Genomic DNA, 20,144 nt, shown 5'->3' on the forward strand with positions numbered 1-20,144 from the left:
GAATAAATAAATAGCCAAATAAGACCACGTCCACGTCTGAAAAGACTTGAAATTGATATTTGTTAAAATTTTATTTCACTGACTCGTGCGTTTATGGAAAACTGACTATTTTTCGAGTTCGAACTGGGAGAAAAACATTTTTTTTTTTTAGCGTTTTATATTGTTTATTTATATTTGTTTCTCTTTATTGGTGCGATATTTCGAAATGCATTTTTGCTTTATTTTTCCGTACTGGTCTACTCTTTATAGTATATACTGAATAATGAGACAAAACAAGTTAGTACTTGAGAGTGAGGCAGAAATGCAGGAATATCTAGGTAATTTTACATTAGGGATTTCATATTTTACCAACATTATGACGTATTGATGTCCGCTTTCCCGAGGTGAGATCGCCCTTGGTAAATTGATGATAAATCAAATTAATACGATATGTATACTTTCGAAAAATATCATTTTTGGTTATATGCATGGCATACATGGCAAAACAATAAACATCCAGTAACCTTATTGAGCATTTAATGTATCTTGTATACATGATCACGTAAATTGATGATAAATCAAATTAATACGATATGTATACTTTCGAAAAATACCAATTTGGTTATATGCACGGCATACATGGCAAAACAATAAACATCCTGTAACCTTATTGAGCATTTAATGTATCTTGTATACATGATCACAAAAACACATTCTCTCTCTCTCAAGACAAAAAGGGTTTTAGTTGACTCTCTTTCTAAGATGAAAGGGGTTTATCTCTCTAAAACATTGTCTCTCTCTCTCTCTCTCTCTCTCTCTCTCTCAACAACACAGCGTCAATTTCATCTTAAAGTTTCTTTCTAAAACATTGTTCTCTCTCTCTCTCTCTCTCTCTCTCTCTCAACAACACAGCGTCAATTTCATCTTAAAACTTTTTTCTAAAACATTGTTCTCTCTCTCTCTCTCTCTCTCTCTCTCTCTCTCTCTCTCTCTCTCTCTCTCTCTCTCTCTCGCTGAAAATACAGAGACATCATCGTCTTTTGCTTCCGTCTGCCAAAAGCTGTCAGGCGAAGCATCAGACACATCATATTTGTCAACACCATCGCCAAGTTACGCGTAGTTGGGCACCAGAGAGAGAGAGAGAGAGAGAGAGAGAGAGAGAGAGAGAGAGAGAGAGAGAGAGAGAGAGAGAGCTACCCAAAAGAAATATTAATAACGACTCGATTATATATATAAATGTGTGTATATATATATATATATATATATATATATATATATATATATATATATATATATATATATGCATTGTATATATACAGCAATATACGAATATACAAGTATATGTATATATATATATATATATATATATATATATATATATATATATAATGTGTGAGTATATATATATATATATATATATATATATATATATATATATATGCATTGTATATATACAGCATATATATATATACAAGTATACGAATATACAAGTATATATATATATATATATATATATATATATATATATATATATATATATATATATATATATATATATATATATATATAATGTACATATATATGTATTTATATATTATATATTTGGGTGTCTGTCATATCCGGGCTTAAAACGACTTTTGTATCTTAATATTTGTGAATATATATATAATTTATATATATATATATACATATGTATATACAGTATATACATGTATATATATACACACACGTTTATATATACACAAACGTGTGTGTACGTATGAATATGCATTAGAAAGAGTACGCAACGTCAGATGAAACTGGTACCAAAAAACCTCCCCAAATTGGCCAAAGAGGACGACTCGAGAGATAACACCCTAATTTGGGCTAAAAGCCCCCACCATTTCATCCCGGAGATCAAAGGGCGCCGCCTCTCAAATTTCCTTTATGAGGGGATTTACGCAGAAATGAAATGTTTACGTTTGTGATGGACTGAAAGTAAGAGAGGGTTCTCGTCGCTGCCAAGAATTGCTAAACAGATAAGTGAAAAGTTTTTTTATACTAAAATAAGTCACAGTTGATAATGTAAATCAATGAAGTTTTGTTTGTGCTTATCAAGGATCTCCAGGAGAATTTTGTCATTTGTTTATTGATTTTCAATCAGAAATGGGCTGTAATGTGAGTAAATATCTTTGGCTTTATTATTAAGGCTTTAAATTTTTTTTTTTCTTTAGTGACAGATTCACAGGAAAAATCTGTCTGTTCCTTTGTTATTTAATAATAATAATAATAATAATAATAATAATAATAATAATAATAATAATAATAATAATAATAATAACTTTACGTATGTTTCCTTCGAATAAAAATTGGTTAATGATTGTATTTTTCTGGTTACTGGTAATGAATAACAATATTAATTCCTTTATCACATTTTATTTAATAACAGCAAACGAATTACTGAACCCACCGCACACTGAATGGATACTGAATAATTCTTTCGTATATTCTCTTGCTATTTAATAACTTCCAACATCATTATGACTATCCTTCGGAAGATGAACCTCATTCATATAGAACAAGGCCACGAAAGGGGCTACTGACTTAAAATTCAAGCTTCCAAAGAATATGGTGTCCATTCGAAAGAAGTAACAGAAGGTGATAGGATATATAGAAACGATCAAATCTCACATAAATTTCTTTCTTAAACAAAATGTTACTGATAAACAAGATCTTTTACAATCGTGTGTAATTCTGTACTAATAATGTTTATAAAAATGAGTGATTTTTCTTCCACTAGTTATTTCATGACTGTTGATTAATTAACAAAGAAAAGAGCTTTTGATTAAATATTATTATTATTATTACTAAAAACTCGAAAGTATTCGAAAGGAGGATAGGAAGACCTAAGAGTGAATAACGAAGAGAGAGAGAGAGAGAGAGAGAGAGAGAGAGAGACATGACATTAGCTAAAGGCTACTGTCATGGAAATTATCTGCACCGGGGTTCATCCAAGCTTCGGAAAATTAAGATTAAAATTAAGTATAAAATTACAGAATTACAAAAGTATAAAATTCAAAAAATCAAGCATAAAATTAAGTATAAATGTGGTAGTGATCTTTTTTTTTCGATAACGGGATACACTGGAATTGTGGGGCAACCCCCTCCCCTTCCCCCACCTAACACCTCCCCCCTCCCTCTCTCTCTCACCCACGAGTACCCGCCCGCCCGCCCAAATCTTCCCCTTCACAAGAGCTTTTGGCACTTGTGGGCACTGGGTCGCTCCCCCGTGACGTCAGAGAGAGAGAGAGTCACGTGTCAAAGGCGAAAATCTAAACCTGCCCCGCTCGGATCACTTGATACCCGTAGGGCATGGCTCTATCTGTATCCTTACGCTTGGGCCTTCCTAATTAAGCTGTCTACGAGGCATGGTTCAGATATAGATATACATATAGATATAGACAGATATAGATACAGATATAATATATATATATATATATATATATATATATATATATATATATATATATATGTATACATATATATATAATATATATAAAGATAGATAGATATTTATATATATATATATATATATATATATATATATATATATATATATATATATATATATATATATGTATTACATATAAATAAATATATATATATACATACATATATATGTATAAATGTATATATGTATTGTATGTATGTATATATATATGTATGAATTTATATATATATATATATATATATATATATATATATATATATATATATATATATATATATATATATATATATATATATATATATATATATATATATAATATATATACTCTGTTTCAATGATTTAAAATTTAATTGTGATCCTGTTTTATTCTCGAGATTTAAGGTGTTAAAAAAAAACGTTAAGTCACAATGTTAACCCTGTCACTACATTTCCTTCTCAAGATTTAGCCTCTTTCCACGAATAATTTTATATGAAATTAAAACCCTGTGTGAATTTTATCCTCATGAATCTTGGGTCCTTTTAAATGTCAGATTTGAAGTAAATAAGAGAAATCTTAAGATTCCAATCGCAGTTACGTTTTAACGATAGGATTTAAACTGTCTGATCGTTTTACGGAAGGTTTAAAATCTTTGTGAGCGTCTTTTCTTAAATTTAAAATACATTAAAGAAGTTGATTCCGCAGATTTAAACTGAATTAGGCAACAATCCCCAAAATCAAAACTTCGTTAAAAGTAAATACATAAGATTTAATCTGCATTGAAATTACTATAAAGATTTTAAAGCTCATCAAATGAAATAATCATCGCTAATGAAACTGGTCGAAGCATCTAAATTGCAATTATTTAAAAAACTGACATTTTAAATAGTGAGTGTTCACCTTCATGATTTTATTATTATCAAAAACTAAAATATTCTATCAAAATACTCCTTTTCTTAAAACTGAGTTCTCTCGAACGTGATTTAAGAGTCAGTCTCTCTCTCTCCAGTAATAAATTAACTGATTTCATATACAAAATTGCTTCTCTTTGTATATTCTCTCTCTCTCTCTAATAATAATAATAATAAATTAATTGATTTCACATACGAGATCCCTTCTCTCTCTAATAATAATAATAAATTAACTGATTTCGCATACGAGATTCCTTCTCTCTCTCTCTCTCTCTCTCTCTCTCTCTCTCTCTCTCTCTCTCTCTCTCTCTCTCTCCAGTAATAAATTAATTATTTCATATACAAGATTGCTTCTGTTTGTCTATTCTCTCTCTCTCTCTCTCTCTCTCTCTCTCTCTCTCTCTCTCTCTCTCTCTAATAATAATAATAATAATAATAAATTAATTGATTTCACATACGAGATTGCTTCTGTTTGTAGATTCTCTCTCTCTCTCTCTCTGTCTGTCTGTCTCTCTCTCTCACCACCAGATATTGGCAACGTGCCCGTATCAACAAAGACCAGAGAGACGTTCCAATTATAGTCACGTGATGTAGAATTAAGTGTTTATTTTTTCATCTCACAAACGAGGTGACATAGATACCCTAACATGGTCAAGCTGTGCCGACGCAGAGAGAGAGAGAGAGAGAGAGAAAGAATCTACAAACAAAAGCAATCTCTTATGTGAAATCAAACAAATCATTATATTAATCATGAGAGAGAGAGAGAGAGAGAGAGAGAGAGAGAGAGAGAGAGAGAGAGAGAGAGAGAGAGAGAGAATCTACAAACAAAAGCAATCTCTTATGTGAAATCAAACAAATCATTATATTAATCATGAGAGAGAGAGAGAGAGAGAGAGAGAGAGAGAGAGAGAGAGAGAGAGAGAGAGAGAGAGAGAGACTTCTACTGTAGTAAAAATTCATGCATTTCATCAGACTTCGCTTGTTTTCCAAAAGATCTCACATTAGATGCAATCATTTCTCTATTGAGGAAGTTAGATAGACAATAGGAGAGCTGACAGGGGGAGAGCAGTGTGGATTTAGATTACGATGGCAATGTTTATCAAGTGCTTGGCAAGTAGTTTCCTAATAAATATAGCCGTATAACATAGGGTCCCTCTCCATCCCGACAAATTACAAATAACTATTTAAACGTGTTTTCTTTGCACAAATCTCCCTGGGCATCAATCGTGCCCTAGGTCCATAGGGACGGGGTATTATGTGAGGTCTGATGGGACTTAAAAAACTAATAAATAAAATATGACAAAAAGCCGACTCCACACGTAACGGACTGATTATTATTATTATTATTATTATTATTATTATTATTATTATTATTATTATTATTATTATTGTTCAGCAGGTGAACCATATTCATATGGGACAAGCCCACCAAAGGGGCCACTGACTTGAAATTCAAGCTTCCAAAGAATATGGTGTTCATTAGGAAGAGGTAAGAGGAAGTAAAGGGAAATCCAATAATTTTGAACGATGCCAAACACTTCGTTACAAACTTTCCCACAGTTATATTCAGTGAGATCCTATACCATAAGATGTGACCAGAACAATGATTTGACAATACTGAAACGAAATCACCTTTACAATAAAAAAAAATTACCCATTTGTTTGTCCTGGGCTTAAAGATAAGCTTGGATTAATTGTTTTGTTTAATATATCCTACTTAGAAAGATTAATAGTAGTTCTGAAACAAAAGTCTTTATGTCCCCTTAATGGTCAATACTTTTATGAACGGAGTGATATGGGAAGTCGGACGATATTAGAGAGACAGGGCTTCAATATCCAGGAAGGTCGAGAGTATGACAAAGATGATTGATAGCAGAAGCGAAGTGGTTTAATGCAGTGCTGAAGAGCTTTCCCTGTATATGGAACGGATAATATTGTGGGATTTTTACAGCATAGCAGGCTCATCCACAATTCAGCAATTGAAGTATGAATGTGGCAGTGACCTTCTTTTTGTTTTCTCTGAAGCCAACTCAGGTTTGGGAAAACGGCATTATATTAAAATAAAAAGTACTCTTAAAATTAAACTAAAAATACTATCCTTAAGCATATTTTGAATATATAAGGGCCTGCAAAATATCCAATGTTCACTGTTTACCAGGCACGTATGCAATCGTAACAGCCACAATGCCCTCTTAACTTCTCGAATGCTTCACAACTTTTGGATACATATATAAATTTAAATCAAAACTACAAACGGACCCTTAAAACATTCCAGATACACTAAGTCACACAATAAATCCTAAAAAAAGAGAAAATCATCCAAACAAACAATTCTTAAACTACTTCGAGCAAAAGCTACTCACCATTCTGATGAGGGACGATGGTCTACTCGACAAAGGAGATTTGGGCGATTGTTGCCCCTGTAGAGAGAAGAGAAAGCAGGAAGAAAAAAAAGCGGGTTACTAACAAAAATAAACAAAAATACCACTAGACAAAAAAAAAAAGTGAATAAGCAAGCAACGGAAGCAGTGGCTTCAAAGTCAGTTGTTATATGACAGAGAAAAAAGTGGCTCTTGGCTCGTGTCAAGGATTAAAGACTGGTTCTGGTGTGTTTATGCAGGGAGAAATTGCTTCTTGGTATGTAACTGATAAAAAAAACTGGATTTAGCCTATTTCTAGCAGGGGAAAACTATACTTGGTGCAATATATACGCGTGAAAAACGAACTCAGATACTGGTACATACCATGACAGAAAAGGCTGGTTGCGATATCTGTTCTTGGATGAACTGGTTCAAATATTGGTTTTGGTTTGATACTTCCAAGAAACCTGGTTCAAATACTGACATTTACAGGGAAGGCTTCTCCCTGACAATGTATAAAGGAGGAAAGGGATTCAATTTGATTACAAGAGGTCAAAATACCTCAGATATAGCAGCATCCAGGCTGGTTTCACTTAAATACTGAGATATACAGAGAGATCCGGCTTGAAGACTGAGGCATACAGAGATCTAACTTGAGCACAGAGGCATACAGGGAGATCTGACTTGAATACTGAGGCATACAGGGAGATCTGACCTATAGACTAGGGGATAATGGGATACCTGAACTGAAGACTGAGGCATACAGGGAGATCTGACCTAAAGACCGTGATAAAGGGATACCTGACCTGAAGACTGAGACATACAGGGATTTCTGACCAGAGACTTAGGCACACAGGGAGAGCTGACTTGAAGACTGAGGCATATAGGGAGACCTCACCTAAAGACTAAGGGACACAAGATCTGACCTTGAGACTGAGGCATACATGGGTATCAGACTTGAGAGACTGAGGCATTTAAGGAGATCTAATTTGAAAGACTGAGGCAAACATGGGGGTCTGACCTGAAGACTGAGGGAGTCCTAACTTGAAAGACTGAGGCATACAGGGAGTCCTGACTTGAAAGACTGAGGCATACAAGGAGAGTCCTGACTTGAAAGACTGAGGCATACAAGGAGAACTGACTTGAAAGACTGAGGCATACAAGGAGAACTGACTTGAAAGACTGAGGCATACAAGGAGAGCCCTGACTTGAAAGAATGAGGCATACAGGGAGTCCTGACTTGAAAGACTGAGGCATACAAGGAGAGTCCTGACTTGAAAGACTGAGGCATACAAGGAGAACTGACTTGAAAGACTGAGGCATACAAGGAGAGTCCTGATTTGAAAGACTGAGGCATACAAGGAGAACTGACTTGAAAGACTGAGGCATACAAGGAGAGTCCTGACTTGAAAGACTGAGGCATACAGGGAGAACTGACTTGAAGACTGAGCCACAAAATTAAGGATGGGCCTGAGCCACCAAAAAACAGGAAAAATCGGCTCTGAGCCACCAATACACACAAAAAAAAGACTTGAGCCATTAGCATATATGGGAAAAATAAAAGTATAACACCTTTGAGCCACTGCCTTCCCAAAAGCCCTTTATGTTAGTGTCCTCGTGGATGCAATGAGTGGTCGGGAAGCCTTCGCCTCGACTCCGAGAGGTTGTACGTGAAAGCCCTTTAAATAAAAACATCAAAACGTTTTATTTAAATTCTCCAAGTTACAGTTGTTTCTACATGAAATAAAGAACGTTTCCTTTACTTAAAACAATAGTTTTTGTTTACTTCCATCTATTATTTTGATGATTTTTTAAACAGCCGTTTCTCTTTTCATTTACTTTTTTCACATTCATCAATTTTATGGGCCAATTTTTACATTTTTTTTTTTACTTTTATCCATTCAGTCATCTTTTATAATATACAATTAACTCTACATATCCATTATTTACCATGTTTCTTCAATTTTTATTTACCTTTGTTTATATTTACCTTCCACTTTTTCAACAATAAACAGGCTTCCACGTTCAGTCTCGAGTCAGGCTGGAAATTACTATTTATCTACTCGTGTGTGTAAACTCATTCATATAATGGGTGCTCTTGGAACAAATATTTATCGTCTCGAGTAAGAAAAATGGTTTCTCATTTCCTCACGACAAACACAGACAAACCAAATCTACATTTTATGTTAATACTGCTGTGTGTATTTGTGTTTGTATTGTACGTGCATACAGGATGTATACAAACATATTTTTTTACTGCTTTGTAAATGGGACGTCCTGTAGTTACGTAAGATTGTGTACTGAGAATTTATATATATATATATATATATATATATATATATATATATATATATATATATATATATATATACATACATACATACATACTGTATATATGTTATATATATACATATGTATACATATATATATACATAAATACATACATATATATGTATATATTTAAATATATATGTATATGCATACATATATATAATTTATGTATTCACAGGAATGAGAAACTTTTTTTACTGAGTTCTACAAAAGCGAAACTTGAAAGGGCCTCTGTTAATGCAGTACTGTAGCAGCAGTTCTAACATCCCTTCTCTCTCTCTCTCTACTCTATCAAGAATCCAGACACGTTCAATCTAAGCCTAAATCCTAAATATATAAAAAAAATCACAATATCGTTTAAACTGACCTTCGGAGATAGTATGATAGACGGGGACCGCGATAAGGTTGGGGATCTGGGGTCCTGTCGTGGCGTCGGGAATCGACAGAAGAAGAAGAAAAAAAAAAGGAGAGAAAAAGATATGGACGTGGATTAATATCCTTTAGGAGGTCAAACACCCACTGAGAGAAAATCAAGATGGTTAAATCAGGAGAAATGACAATCATTAACAGGAATTATTTGGGGAATGCGTATAAATGGGAATCCTAAAGAGAAAATGAGATAGGAATGTAGATGGGATGATAGATACTGGTAATATTGTTGTGATAACAAGTGTTACTGAAAGTGCACAGGTGGAGTGATCACAGGTGTTCTTGGAATTTTTCTGCTGGATCGACTACAGGTATTCTTGGAAATGCTTAGCTGGACTAAGAACAGGTGTTACTGGAGATGTTTTGCTGTATTAACAACAGGTGTTCTGGGAGAGATTTTGCTGTAATAACAACAGGTGTCCTTGGAAAAGTGTTGCTGTATTAACAACAGGTGTCCTGGGAGAGATTTTGCTGTAATAACAACAGGTGTCCTTGGAAAAGTTTTGCTGTAATAACAACAGGTGTTCTTGGTGAGGTTTTCCTGTAATAACAAGTGTTCTTGGACATGTTTTCTGTAATAACAACAGGTGTTCTTAAATCGGTTTTACTGTCATAACATGTGTCCTTGGAAAGGTTTTGCTGTAATAACAACAGGTGTTCTTTGACAGATTTTCCGTAATAACAACAGGTGTTCTTGGAAAGGGTTTGCTGTAATAACAACAGGTGTTCTTGGAAAGGCTTTGCTGTAATAACAATTGGTGTTCTTAAACAGGTTTTGCTGTAATAACAGCAGGTGTTCTTGGTGAGGTTTTGCTGTAATAACAAGTGTTCTTGGACGTTTTCTGTAATAACAACAGGTGTTCTTAAATAGGTTTTGCTGTAATAACAAGTGTTCTTAGAGAGGTTCTGCTGTAATAACAACGGGTGTTCTTGGATAGACTGTGCTGTAAAAACATGTATTACGGGAAACATGTCGCAGTAATATTAGCAGCTGCACTGTAGATGTTTTGTAATAAGTGATCTTGACAATGCTGGCTTAATAAAACCTAATTCGTTCCAATGCTTTGCTGAAATATCTTGACGCGGCTGTAGAAAAGGAAAGGACTGCATAGCAAACACAGGGAGCACAAGAGAGTGGGAGGTTGAATCCAAGAATGAAAGAAGCTAAAAAATAATACAAATTACAAAATACAAAATGCTTTTCTGAATCCACTTTCACTCCAGCTCTGTGACCTCAGCTGCTGAGTACATTGGGTCCAAGAAGAACAAATGAGAAAAAGGAAAAGTAATATCTTTACAAAATGAATTTCAATTTCCGAAGAAATTAGTGACCACTCGTGATGTTCAGGAAATGCTATCAGGAACAAAATAATACAGGGAGGTTTCGTAGTGTCCATGTAAAGAATATTAAAAATATCGTTAGGTAAATAGTTCCTTTTGCATATAAAAGATGAAAGACGAAGTAAAAAAAACAACTTCACTTATAAAATAGGCCTTCAGAACCAACACCATGCGGGGAGTGTCACAACTGCTTGATTATCATCAATAAAAAATCATAAATGCATTCAGGTATACCAATTATCAATTAGTGAAATATACAGGTGTGGATACGGTCAGTATCAAAGGGGAATTACTTTGTTAATGTTAAAAGAGCTACTGTCATTTACAGGGCAGTATTCCGGGAACCAAATTCCAAATTTCCAAAAATTAGGATTTGTGCTGACACAGGATGGCAGAAAAATAGTTTTTAAAAATTATGCGTCATTTTAGAAATCGCTTTAAACTGGCATATTATTAGAAAAAAAATTGAGGGAAAAAGCAAATACCAAATATTGTTAATCTGATTACTGCATAGTTATGAACGTGGATAAGCACAAAAATGGGGAAAAATACTTATATTAAAAATATCTCATTATTTAAAGGGTTCTTGGTATTATCAACATTAGTTATTCCGATGATGAGAGTTTCCAGAAACTAGATGAATAAGGTGAAAATGAATAAACAAATTTCAAAGAACCTCCTCAGTAATCATTCACCCAATCGTCAGAGGTCATTTGCCGAAATATAAATGATACAAGTGGAGAAAGATATGGTTTCATTTCTAATTAACCAAAAGATTCAAAACTTCCTGACATCTAAAACATTTTGGCAGTTACCTTCTTTTCCAAAAAAAAAAAAAAAAAAAGCAGGTTTCAAAGACACTGACGTAACTTGATATAGCTGAAGAAAGATTCTGTTCCATGGAATATAATTATTATGAATCTGCTCCTCACTGGCTAAGAACGTAACTTGGTTTAAAGTTTTTCCTTTACATATTTCGCGCTTAAATTAAAACGGGATATCTGTTTAAATACGGGGGTGATCATACACTACAGGTAAGCGTTGGCTGATTACAACAGGTGGGTATACGTTTCTCGAAAGCTGTATTGTGTCCTGAATATAAATCCTCTCTCTCTCTCTCTCTCTCTCTCTCTCTCTCTCTCTCTCTCTCTCTCTCTCTCTCTATATATATATATATATATATATATATATATATATATATATATATATATATATATATGATTATATCTATATCTTTGCTATACTGTTATCTAGACTCTCTCTCTCTCTCTCTCTCTCTCTCTCTCTCTCTCTCTCTCTCTCTCTCTCAAACATATATCGGGCTAAGCTTTCGAGAAAAACATCCCCTTGCAATCAGAGAATCTCCAAAAAAAACCAAGCACAAAGGAGGAACGACAGAGGCACAATCCTGTACACGTCAAAAAAAAAAAAAAAAATATGCAGAAATTAAAACGGTCGAAACAAAATGAATATTCAACGCTACCACATTCGACACATTCTCCATTCAAGCGAACGATGCAAAGCATGCTGAGGAAAAATGGCAGGTATAAAATAAAGAGATTGAGAATATTCAGAAAATATAAGTGCTTCCGGCAAGAGAATATATTCCTTCATTTATCAAGAGTCCTGGCTGATTCTCAATTGCAGATTTTCGTGATTTTATCTTTGGAGGGTCACATCTCATAACTGAAATAAAGAATTAGATAAAGAATCCCATCTTAAAATTCATTTAAATTCTATTATGAAATCGACTGCAAGTTCATTTTGGAATTCTGTCTAACTCTTATTTAAAAACTGTATCAAAACTTGACTTGAATTCTACCGGCACAGCTTCCACCTTATTTCTTACACGTCTTAAGACTTGCCAAGAACATTGTATATTTCCATTTACCTCAGGACAGTAAAAAGAAAGAAGTATGAGAGCTCTCATATAGTATGAAACCAAGGTGGGGGGAGGGGAGGGGTGTACCAAATGTCAAAATCGCAGCAAAAAATGACCACATGCAACCAATTTACTCGCAGATGCCAAACGCCGCCACTCACCCCTCTGTCTCTCATGAGAATCTGAGAAGGTCTAACGTTGCATGGGGACCTGGTGTCCTATGACACGTGACCAAAAAAAAAAAAAAAAGAGAGGGAAAAACAAGGCTGAAATTTAAACAAATGAAACTAGGCGTCCTTTGCAGGAGGCGATGTAATAGACACAGGTTTTTAAAGAAATTACTTAATATCTAAAATATCTAAAATGAGACGAATGATGTTAAAGTAAATTAGAATGGCTTAAGATCTAAAATACATAAAATGAAATCAGTGAAATTATAGTAAAGCGCAATGGCTTCAAGATCTAAAATATCTAAAATGGAATGAGAAACTAAAGAAAAGTGCATTGGCTTCGGATCTAAAATATCTAAAATGAAATAAGTAAATAAGTGAAGTCAAAGTGAAGTATAATAAGTATGCAGAACTGAACCATATTAAAGGAAGCATAAATTACATCAAACGTATCAAAACATTTGTCTAAGAGAACCCAGGGCCAACAAAAATATATACTTCACTTCCGCATACTGTTCATTAGCTTATTCCCTTGATCCAGAGTCTAGAGTTCTTAAAAGCCCCTCTTGGCTTAAAGAAGCCTCCCTGGCCTTCTTCTGAGGGATTGTGTATCATAATGAAGAAGGAGGCAGATAATAGCAAGCAGAAATTTGTCTAATTCCCTCTAATAAATCAAAAGATATTAATGGATACTGAATAAGAAAACACGCAGTGAAATCTGAGAATGCTGTGTGACATATTGTCATATAAAAAACCTTAATTTTTGATAAAGATAAAATGTAAGGTAATGATTTTTAATGATTTATAATGTTGATCAATGCGCCATGTTTACGTACAATGAATAATGAAAAGATACTAGTTGGAATGTAATGATAAAGCATTATTCAAATCGCTACGAAAAAAACTTGATATGTTGACAACGTATAAAATTTATTCGAATGACTATGAAAAGAGTAATACATTTTACATTTACACTGTATAAAATGTATTCACAATAAAGTACAAAATTTACACAACAGCACATTAACCACATTCATCTGCATCGATGAAACGATCAAAAGAAGATGAAAATAAAAGGAAGATAAAACAATCTTATAAAAACAAAACAAAAAAATTTTAGAAAATTAAAAACACATTGAAGAAACATCCTCCTTACGAGAATTAAGTAAAAGCTGCACATGAAATCAAATGACATTTATATAATCAAGGATTTAACAGAATACAGAATTTCGGCCAATGGCCAGGCCCTGGGACCTATGAGGTCATTCAGCGCTGAAACGGAAACTGAGAGTAAAAGGTCTGAAAGGTGTAATAGGAGGAAAACCTCGCAGCTGCACTACGGATCAACAGGAAAGTCAGATGGAAGAAAGAGAATATGAAAGGAGGTACAGTAAAAGGAATATAAAAGAAATATAAACAGGGAAGAATGAATAAACATAAATGACATGGAAGACGGAAGAAAAAAACAGATAAAACGGAAGAATGAACGAAGATTAATAACGTGGAACTAAGGGAGAACGAAAGGAGAACTTACCCTGTGGGTGAACAATCGAGACGGGGTTGGCGAATAGGTATCCTAGATGAACAAATGAACAAACCGTTAGTTTGATGATTTTGAACAACAGAGGAATGTGCAATGAACACTGAGCTCATTATTGAGAAATGTGTAATGAACCATGAGTTCATTATTAATACCCTGAACTAAACTAGCGGGGTCAATTTTCTTTGTGAAAAAAAAAGTTCCAGATGTCATTTAATCTGGAGGTGTAAAATGTGTTATAGTTCTAAACAGATATTATTTGCTAGTGATCTAATAGTAATAAAAAGTAAAGCGTGGCTATTTTGCGTTCTGGAAAATATTTTAAATATTAAAAAAATTTCAGAAGACATTTCCTTTATGTGATAATTCCTAAATAGTGAAATCGCTAAGAATTATATAACTCCATTAATGTGTGTGTATATATATATATATATATTATATATATATATATATATATATATATATATATATATATATATATATATATATATATATATATATATATATATATATATATATATATATATATATATATATATATATATATATATATATATATATATATACGTCCTAGAAACTTAGCAACAAAGTTTAACATGAAAAATAAATTAGGAAAAGTAATTCTTAGCCTAGTTATTATAAAAGACCTTTTCAATCAAGTAAACTGGTGTTGAAAGTATATAAAAACGAGGTTTTTTCCCTCAAACCCACTGTACACTTGAGAATTCTACAAGACGGAATTATCAAGTAACTATTATAAAAAACAATTACATGTTTCCTCCCTCTAAATTTCATCTAAACTTAATCTAACTCCCATCTATGACTAACCGCTCCTCTGCTATCTATGGATTATCTATAAACTATAAAAATGTTTCCTCTCACATTTATAATATAAACTGGTTTATATGCTCTCTCTATCTCTCTCTAACGGCAACTGGCTCTCTTCTATCGCACCGGGACAATGAAGACAGTGAATCCACCAATATTGGGAGTGATAACATTTCTGACGTTTGACAGAATGAATCTAGCCTAAACTACGGCTACCAAGGACTGACAAGATGACTACAGGTAACATTCTGTACCTCGTAACAGACTACAAGCTTAAGGAGCCTGTTGGCAATATTGTCTTTCATTTTAATCTTATGACTATGAGACAACAAGGATATTATTACTTCATAATTAACCATTACAAGCACATGGGAAGTAGTCTCATTGCTCCCAGGGCAGCTCAGGTCAGCTTCGGAACCGAAGTCAAAAAAGCAATTTTTGAGAGGTATAAAAAAAAAATGACAAAAGCTTCGTCTCTCGTGACATTTTCTTCCAAAGCGTCTATGAATCTCTAAGAAGCTAGGAAGCTCTATGAAGTAAGTTTCTAGAATGGGGTTTTAATCTAGAAGTGCCAGATCAAAATAATAATGAATAACCTTATGCCCAGAGGGCAAAGGGTGCGTGAATGAAATACTTACCCGGTCTTTTTGTATAACTAGAGGCGACGGTTTTGGGGGTGTGGGTGACAGGGGGTCCTGCCAAAAGGAATTAATAAAATGATTACAACCTTCATTAACAAATTTCAAAGTAAACGATGCATTGGCAATCAAGGAATTTCTGATATTATGCAATCTACTTGTTGGTCAGATATTGCTTTACAAACATACGTACTTGAAAAGCTGTATATACGTGACTATACAGCACGTACACACACATATACATATATATATATATAAATATACATATATATTACGTATATGTATTGTATATATATAGATATTTATACATACATATAATATATATATATATAAGTACAGATTAACTAAGTCTTTAAAAATACAAAGTCTTTAGAAAACTTACCCGTTCTTTCTGCGCCAACGGTGACGGACGTGCGGGCGTTGGCGACATTGGATCCTGCATGAACGAGACCGTAAGATAACGCATTAGATCAGTCACGGCAATGCTGAAGCGTCGTTCATTAGACCGCATTTCTGTCCTGACAAAGCATTCTCATGAAAAGAGGTTTGTGTTCGTGTAGGAGAAATTCGGCATGTAACTATAATGAGTTTCGATGGCGCTAATAAACTTGAAACTGTTGAAAGTAGAAAGCTGGAATAGAGTGTCAAGCACTGGGACCTATGAGGTCATTCAGCCCTGGAAAGGATATTGAGAGAAGGTAGGTTTGAAAGGTGTGACAGGAGGAAAACCTCAAAGCAGTTGCACTATGAGAAAATTGTTAGGAGAGGGTGGATAGCAAGATGGAAGAAAGATAATATGAAAGGAGGTAAAGTAAAAGGAATGAAAGGGGTTGCAACTAGGGGACGAAGGGACTGCAAAGAACCTTTAGCAAAGCCTACAGTACACCCCGTGGGGTGCACTGACGGCACTAACCCCCTACGGGGGAAAACACAAAGCAAAATCATTCTAAACTAAAATATGCTACACTAAGAAGACTCTGAATACTATTGAAAGCTGAAGAATATTCAATTTGCCGCTGCATAGACGACTGCAGGTATTTCAAAAAGTATTGGTAACATACCCTAACTACTGAGGTCATTCTTTTTATCTACTTTTACTCTAAAGTAAAAATACTGAATGAAATATGAGCAAAAACACATGTAACAAAATATCATTATTTCGTCAAGAGAAAACTGAATATTAGTATATATAGGAGTATATATGTATGTTTGTCTATGTATTTGTGTGTGTCATAAAAAAGATGCCTTATACGAACACTGTCTGCTTACTTCTACTGTTATAATAAAAAAAAATATCCGAAAAAATATGCAAAACAAATCACGGTCGTACTTTTCAAAATGTTCGCGAAGAATGAACTCCCGAAAAATAATATCGCCCCAAAGCCAGAAAGAAAAAAAAAAAAACACCCATAGATCCTGCACTGAAGGCGAAAAATGTGGGGAAATGAGACTTTTGTTTTGTTTACATTTGCGAACAGGTTAGGTCACTTACTTACCCGTTCTCTCTGGGCCAGCGGTGACATTCGGGACGGGGACCAGGGCTCCTGTGGTAGGCGGACAACAACAAGTTTGATGTCATAAGAAAACAACAAAAGAAGGGTACTGGGTATCGTTCAGGGTATAAGCTACAGTCAAAGTTAAATATTTAGGCTCTCGAATTGGTCAAGGGTTGTATCAAAAATTTTTTTCGCTAGGTTGCTATAAGAATTTATTGGTCAATGTTTGGAGAAAAAATTATTTGGTCAAGGTTTGTAGAAAAAATTATTTGGTCAAGGTTTGTAAAAAAAATTATTGGTCAAGGTTTGTAAAAAAAAATTGTTGGGCAAGACTGTTATAAAATTGTATGGGCCAAGGTTTGTATAAAATTTTTTTCGTCAAGGTTGGTACAAAAGTTGACTGGTCAATGTTTGGAAAAAAAAATCCGCTGGGCATGGTCGGCATAAAAATTTTGTGGTCAAAGTTTGTATACAAAAAAATGTTTACATTATAAAAAAATGTTATTGGTCAAGGTTTATATACAAAAATATTTGTTGGGCTAGGTTGGCATAAAAATCTACTGGTCAAGATTTGTATACAAAAAATTGCTTGCAAACCTGGTATACAAATTTGCTGGTCAAGTTTTGTATATAAAACAATTGTTTGCAAGCTTGGCATGCAAATTTGTTGGTCAAGGTTTGTATAAAAAACTTTTTTTTTCACCAAGGTTTGTATTTAAATTTATTAGTCAAGGTTGATATAAACATGTATTAATCAAGATATATATTAAAAGTTATTGGTAATTTCTTGGATTAAAATTTGATGATTGAGGTTTCAATTAAATTTGAGTTATTAAGTCTTGTATTAATTTTTTTATAAAGATTTTTAATAACAAGCATTGGTCAAGGGTTGTATTAAACTTCTTTGGTGAAAGTCTGTATTAAAATTTATTAGTCAAGGTTTGTACTAAAATTTTCTGGTAATGGTTTGTATTCAAATTTATTGGTCAAGGTCAGTGAAAAAAATATACTAGGCATAGGTATTATTCAAGGTATAATAAATTAAAAAAATTTATATACTAGGAAAAATGTAGAGGATATGGTACTGACCATGATGAATACTGATGATAAAGAAAAGATGTATAGTTCTAAGAATTAAATGAATAAATAGAGATATTTAAAGAAACAGATCAAATATGATATCAGGTACTGGTGACAATATATATCGCAAGAAACAAAAGACGTTGTAGTGCTTATGGTAAAGATATATAATATGCTAAAGTAGATAATAGAAAATGATTAAGAATTTGGTGTTGTTCAAGATGAAAGAACAATTACTGATAGAAATATGTATTAATAATCAATTTATACAATGATGTGCACTAATGCGCAAGCCTTGTTCCTGGCTAATCATTGAACTAAAGATAAAGAATTAGGGTCTAAGATGAAAAAGACGGACTGGATAATATAGTTGATTTTAATAGCACAAATAATAGGTCTCAATGCATCGCATTAATTTCCAAATAAAATCATTAGCTTAAAATGAAAATAACTTCTGCCATACGACACAAGTTTATTACGACTTACATTCTGAGCAAAGTAAAATAAATTTCATACACTCATTTGACATCATACATCCTAATAATGTGTAATAAAACACACATACCGCGGACTCAGAATACACTTTACGTATGTGCCACGCCAGTGAATTTTCTTGTTTGCGCATACACACACATATATGCAATATACATAAATACATCTAATTACAAATAATATCGACCACCATCCTACAGCCTCCTAACATCCTTTATACTTCATCCGAGGACACTCTAACGGACCTGGAGCCATAAACCCCATAGCCTTTGCTTTAAGTCAGTCTCAGATATCACAGAGAATGCGTTCTTGGCATCCAATCCCTCCCACTATAAATAAATGCCCAACAGGTGCAGAGACTTTGAAAGCGAAACAATGGGAACATAGAAGAATGAGGATGGGGGGTAGGGGGCAGGATAATGGGAATGGGCCCAGGGGGAGGGGTATGGAACAATACCCAAAAGGAGGAGGAAGGAAAGGAAAGAGGGAAAACAGCTGAGACAGACAGGAGCGATGGGCATGGGCAACGGGAATGACGTAGGCAAGGGATGTGGGCAAGGTTAGGTCATGGATTAGGGGCACTGAAAGTAGACTGACATGGGAATGGATGATGGGTATAAGCAAAGTAAGGAACACGGACAAAATAGGGCATTGGGCATGCAGGAGAGCAGAGGTGAGTGGTGTGGTAGTGGGTGGAAAATAGGCAAGAGAGAAAGACTGGATTAGGGCATGGGGCATTTTCATACCCAAAGTTCTACATAAGCAATTGTATTCCTTGCTTAATTTTTCCTTAGTTAATAAAGAAGTTGGATATCAGAGAAGGGTTTCATCCTTGAGTGATTAGAATAAGGTTAAGTGAACAATTATCTTAATTGTATTATTTGTATTACTTAATACAAATAATACATATTAAACTAATTAATCAAATAGTACAAATAATCCATATTAAATCATTAAATGTAATAGATTAAAAAAAAACAACCGATTGAGAGAGCATCACAAAGACAGCTGACAGATTTCTTACGCAAAAAAATAACGAATAAATTATAAATATTTATCCACAAATACAATTCTTTGTAATTTTGGATTCCTGCAAAATAATTACGATTAACATACCGACATGTGGATAGCCAAGGTGACACGCCTGCCTTTTGAAAAGAGTCAAACTAGATTTGTAAATAACTATTAAACTGCATTTAA

At 33.7% G+C, this 20,144-nt stretch overlaps 1 protein-coding gene across 1 annotated transcript in view; it reads right to left on the bottom strand.

Annotated features, from left to right (window-relative positions):
• The window catches only part of LOC136830106 (mediator of RNA polymerase II transcription subunit 15-like), a 114,451-nt gene that overhangs the window by 12,518 nt on the left and 81,789 nt on the right, over positions 1–20,144 (bottom strand). Inside the window, exons 9-15 of the mRNA XM_067089298.1 lie at positions 17,373–17,420; positions 16,259–16,312; positions 15,877–15,933; positions 14,405–14,446; positions 7,519–7,622; positions 7,279–7,348; positions 6,721–6,777 (exon numbers count right to left, since the gene is read on the bottom strand). Of these exons, the coding sequence (XP_066945399.1) occupies positions 6,721–6,777; positions 7,279–7,348; positions 7,519–7,622; positions 14,405–14,446; positions 15,877–15,933; positions 16,259–16,312; positions 17,373–17,420 (432 nt within the window). The remainder of the gene's footprint in view (positions 1–6,720; positions 6,778–7,278; positions 7,349–7,518; positions 7,623–14,404; positions 14,447–15,876; positions 15,934–16,258; positions 16,313–17,372; positions 17,421–20,144) is intronic.

Source organism: Macrobrachium rosenbergii, chromosome 46 (assembly GCF_040412425.1).
Source record: "Macrobrachium rosenbergii isolate ZJJX-2024 chromosome 46, ASM4041242v1, whole genome shotgun sequence".
NCBI lineage: Eukaryota > Metazoa > Arthropoda > Malacostraca > Decapoda > Palaemonidae > Macrobrachium > Macrobrachium rosenbergii.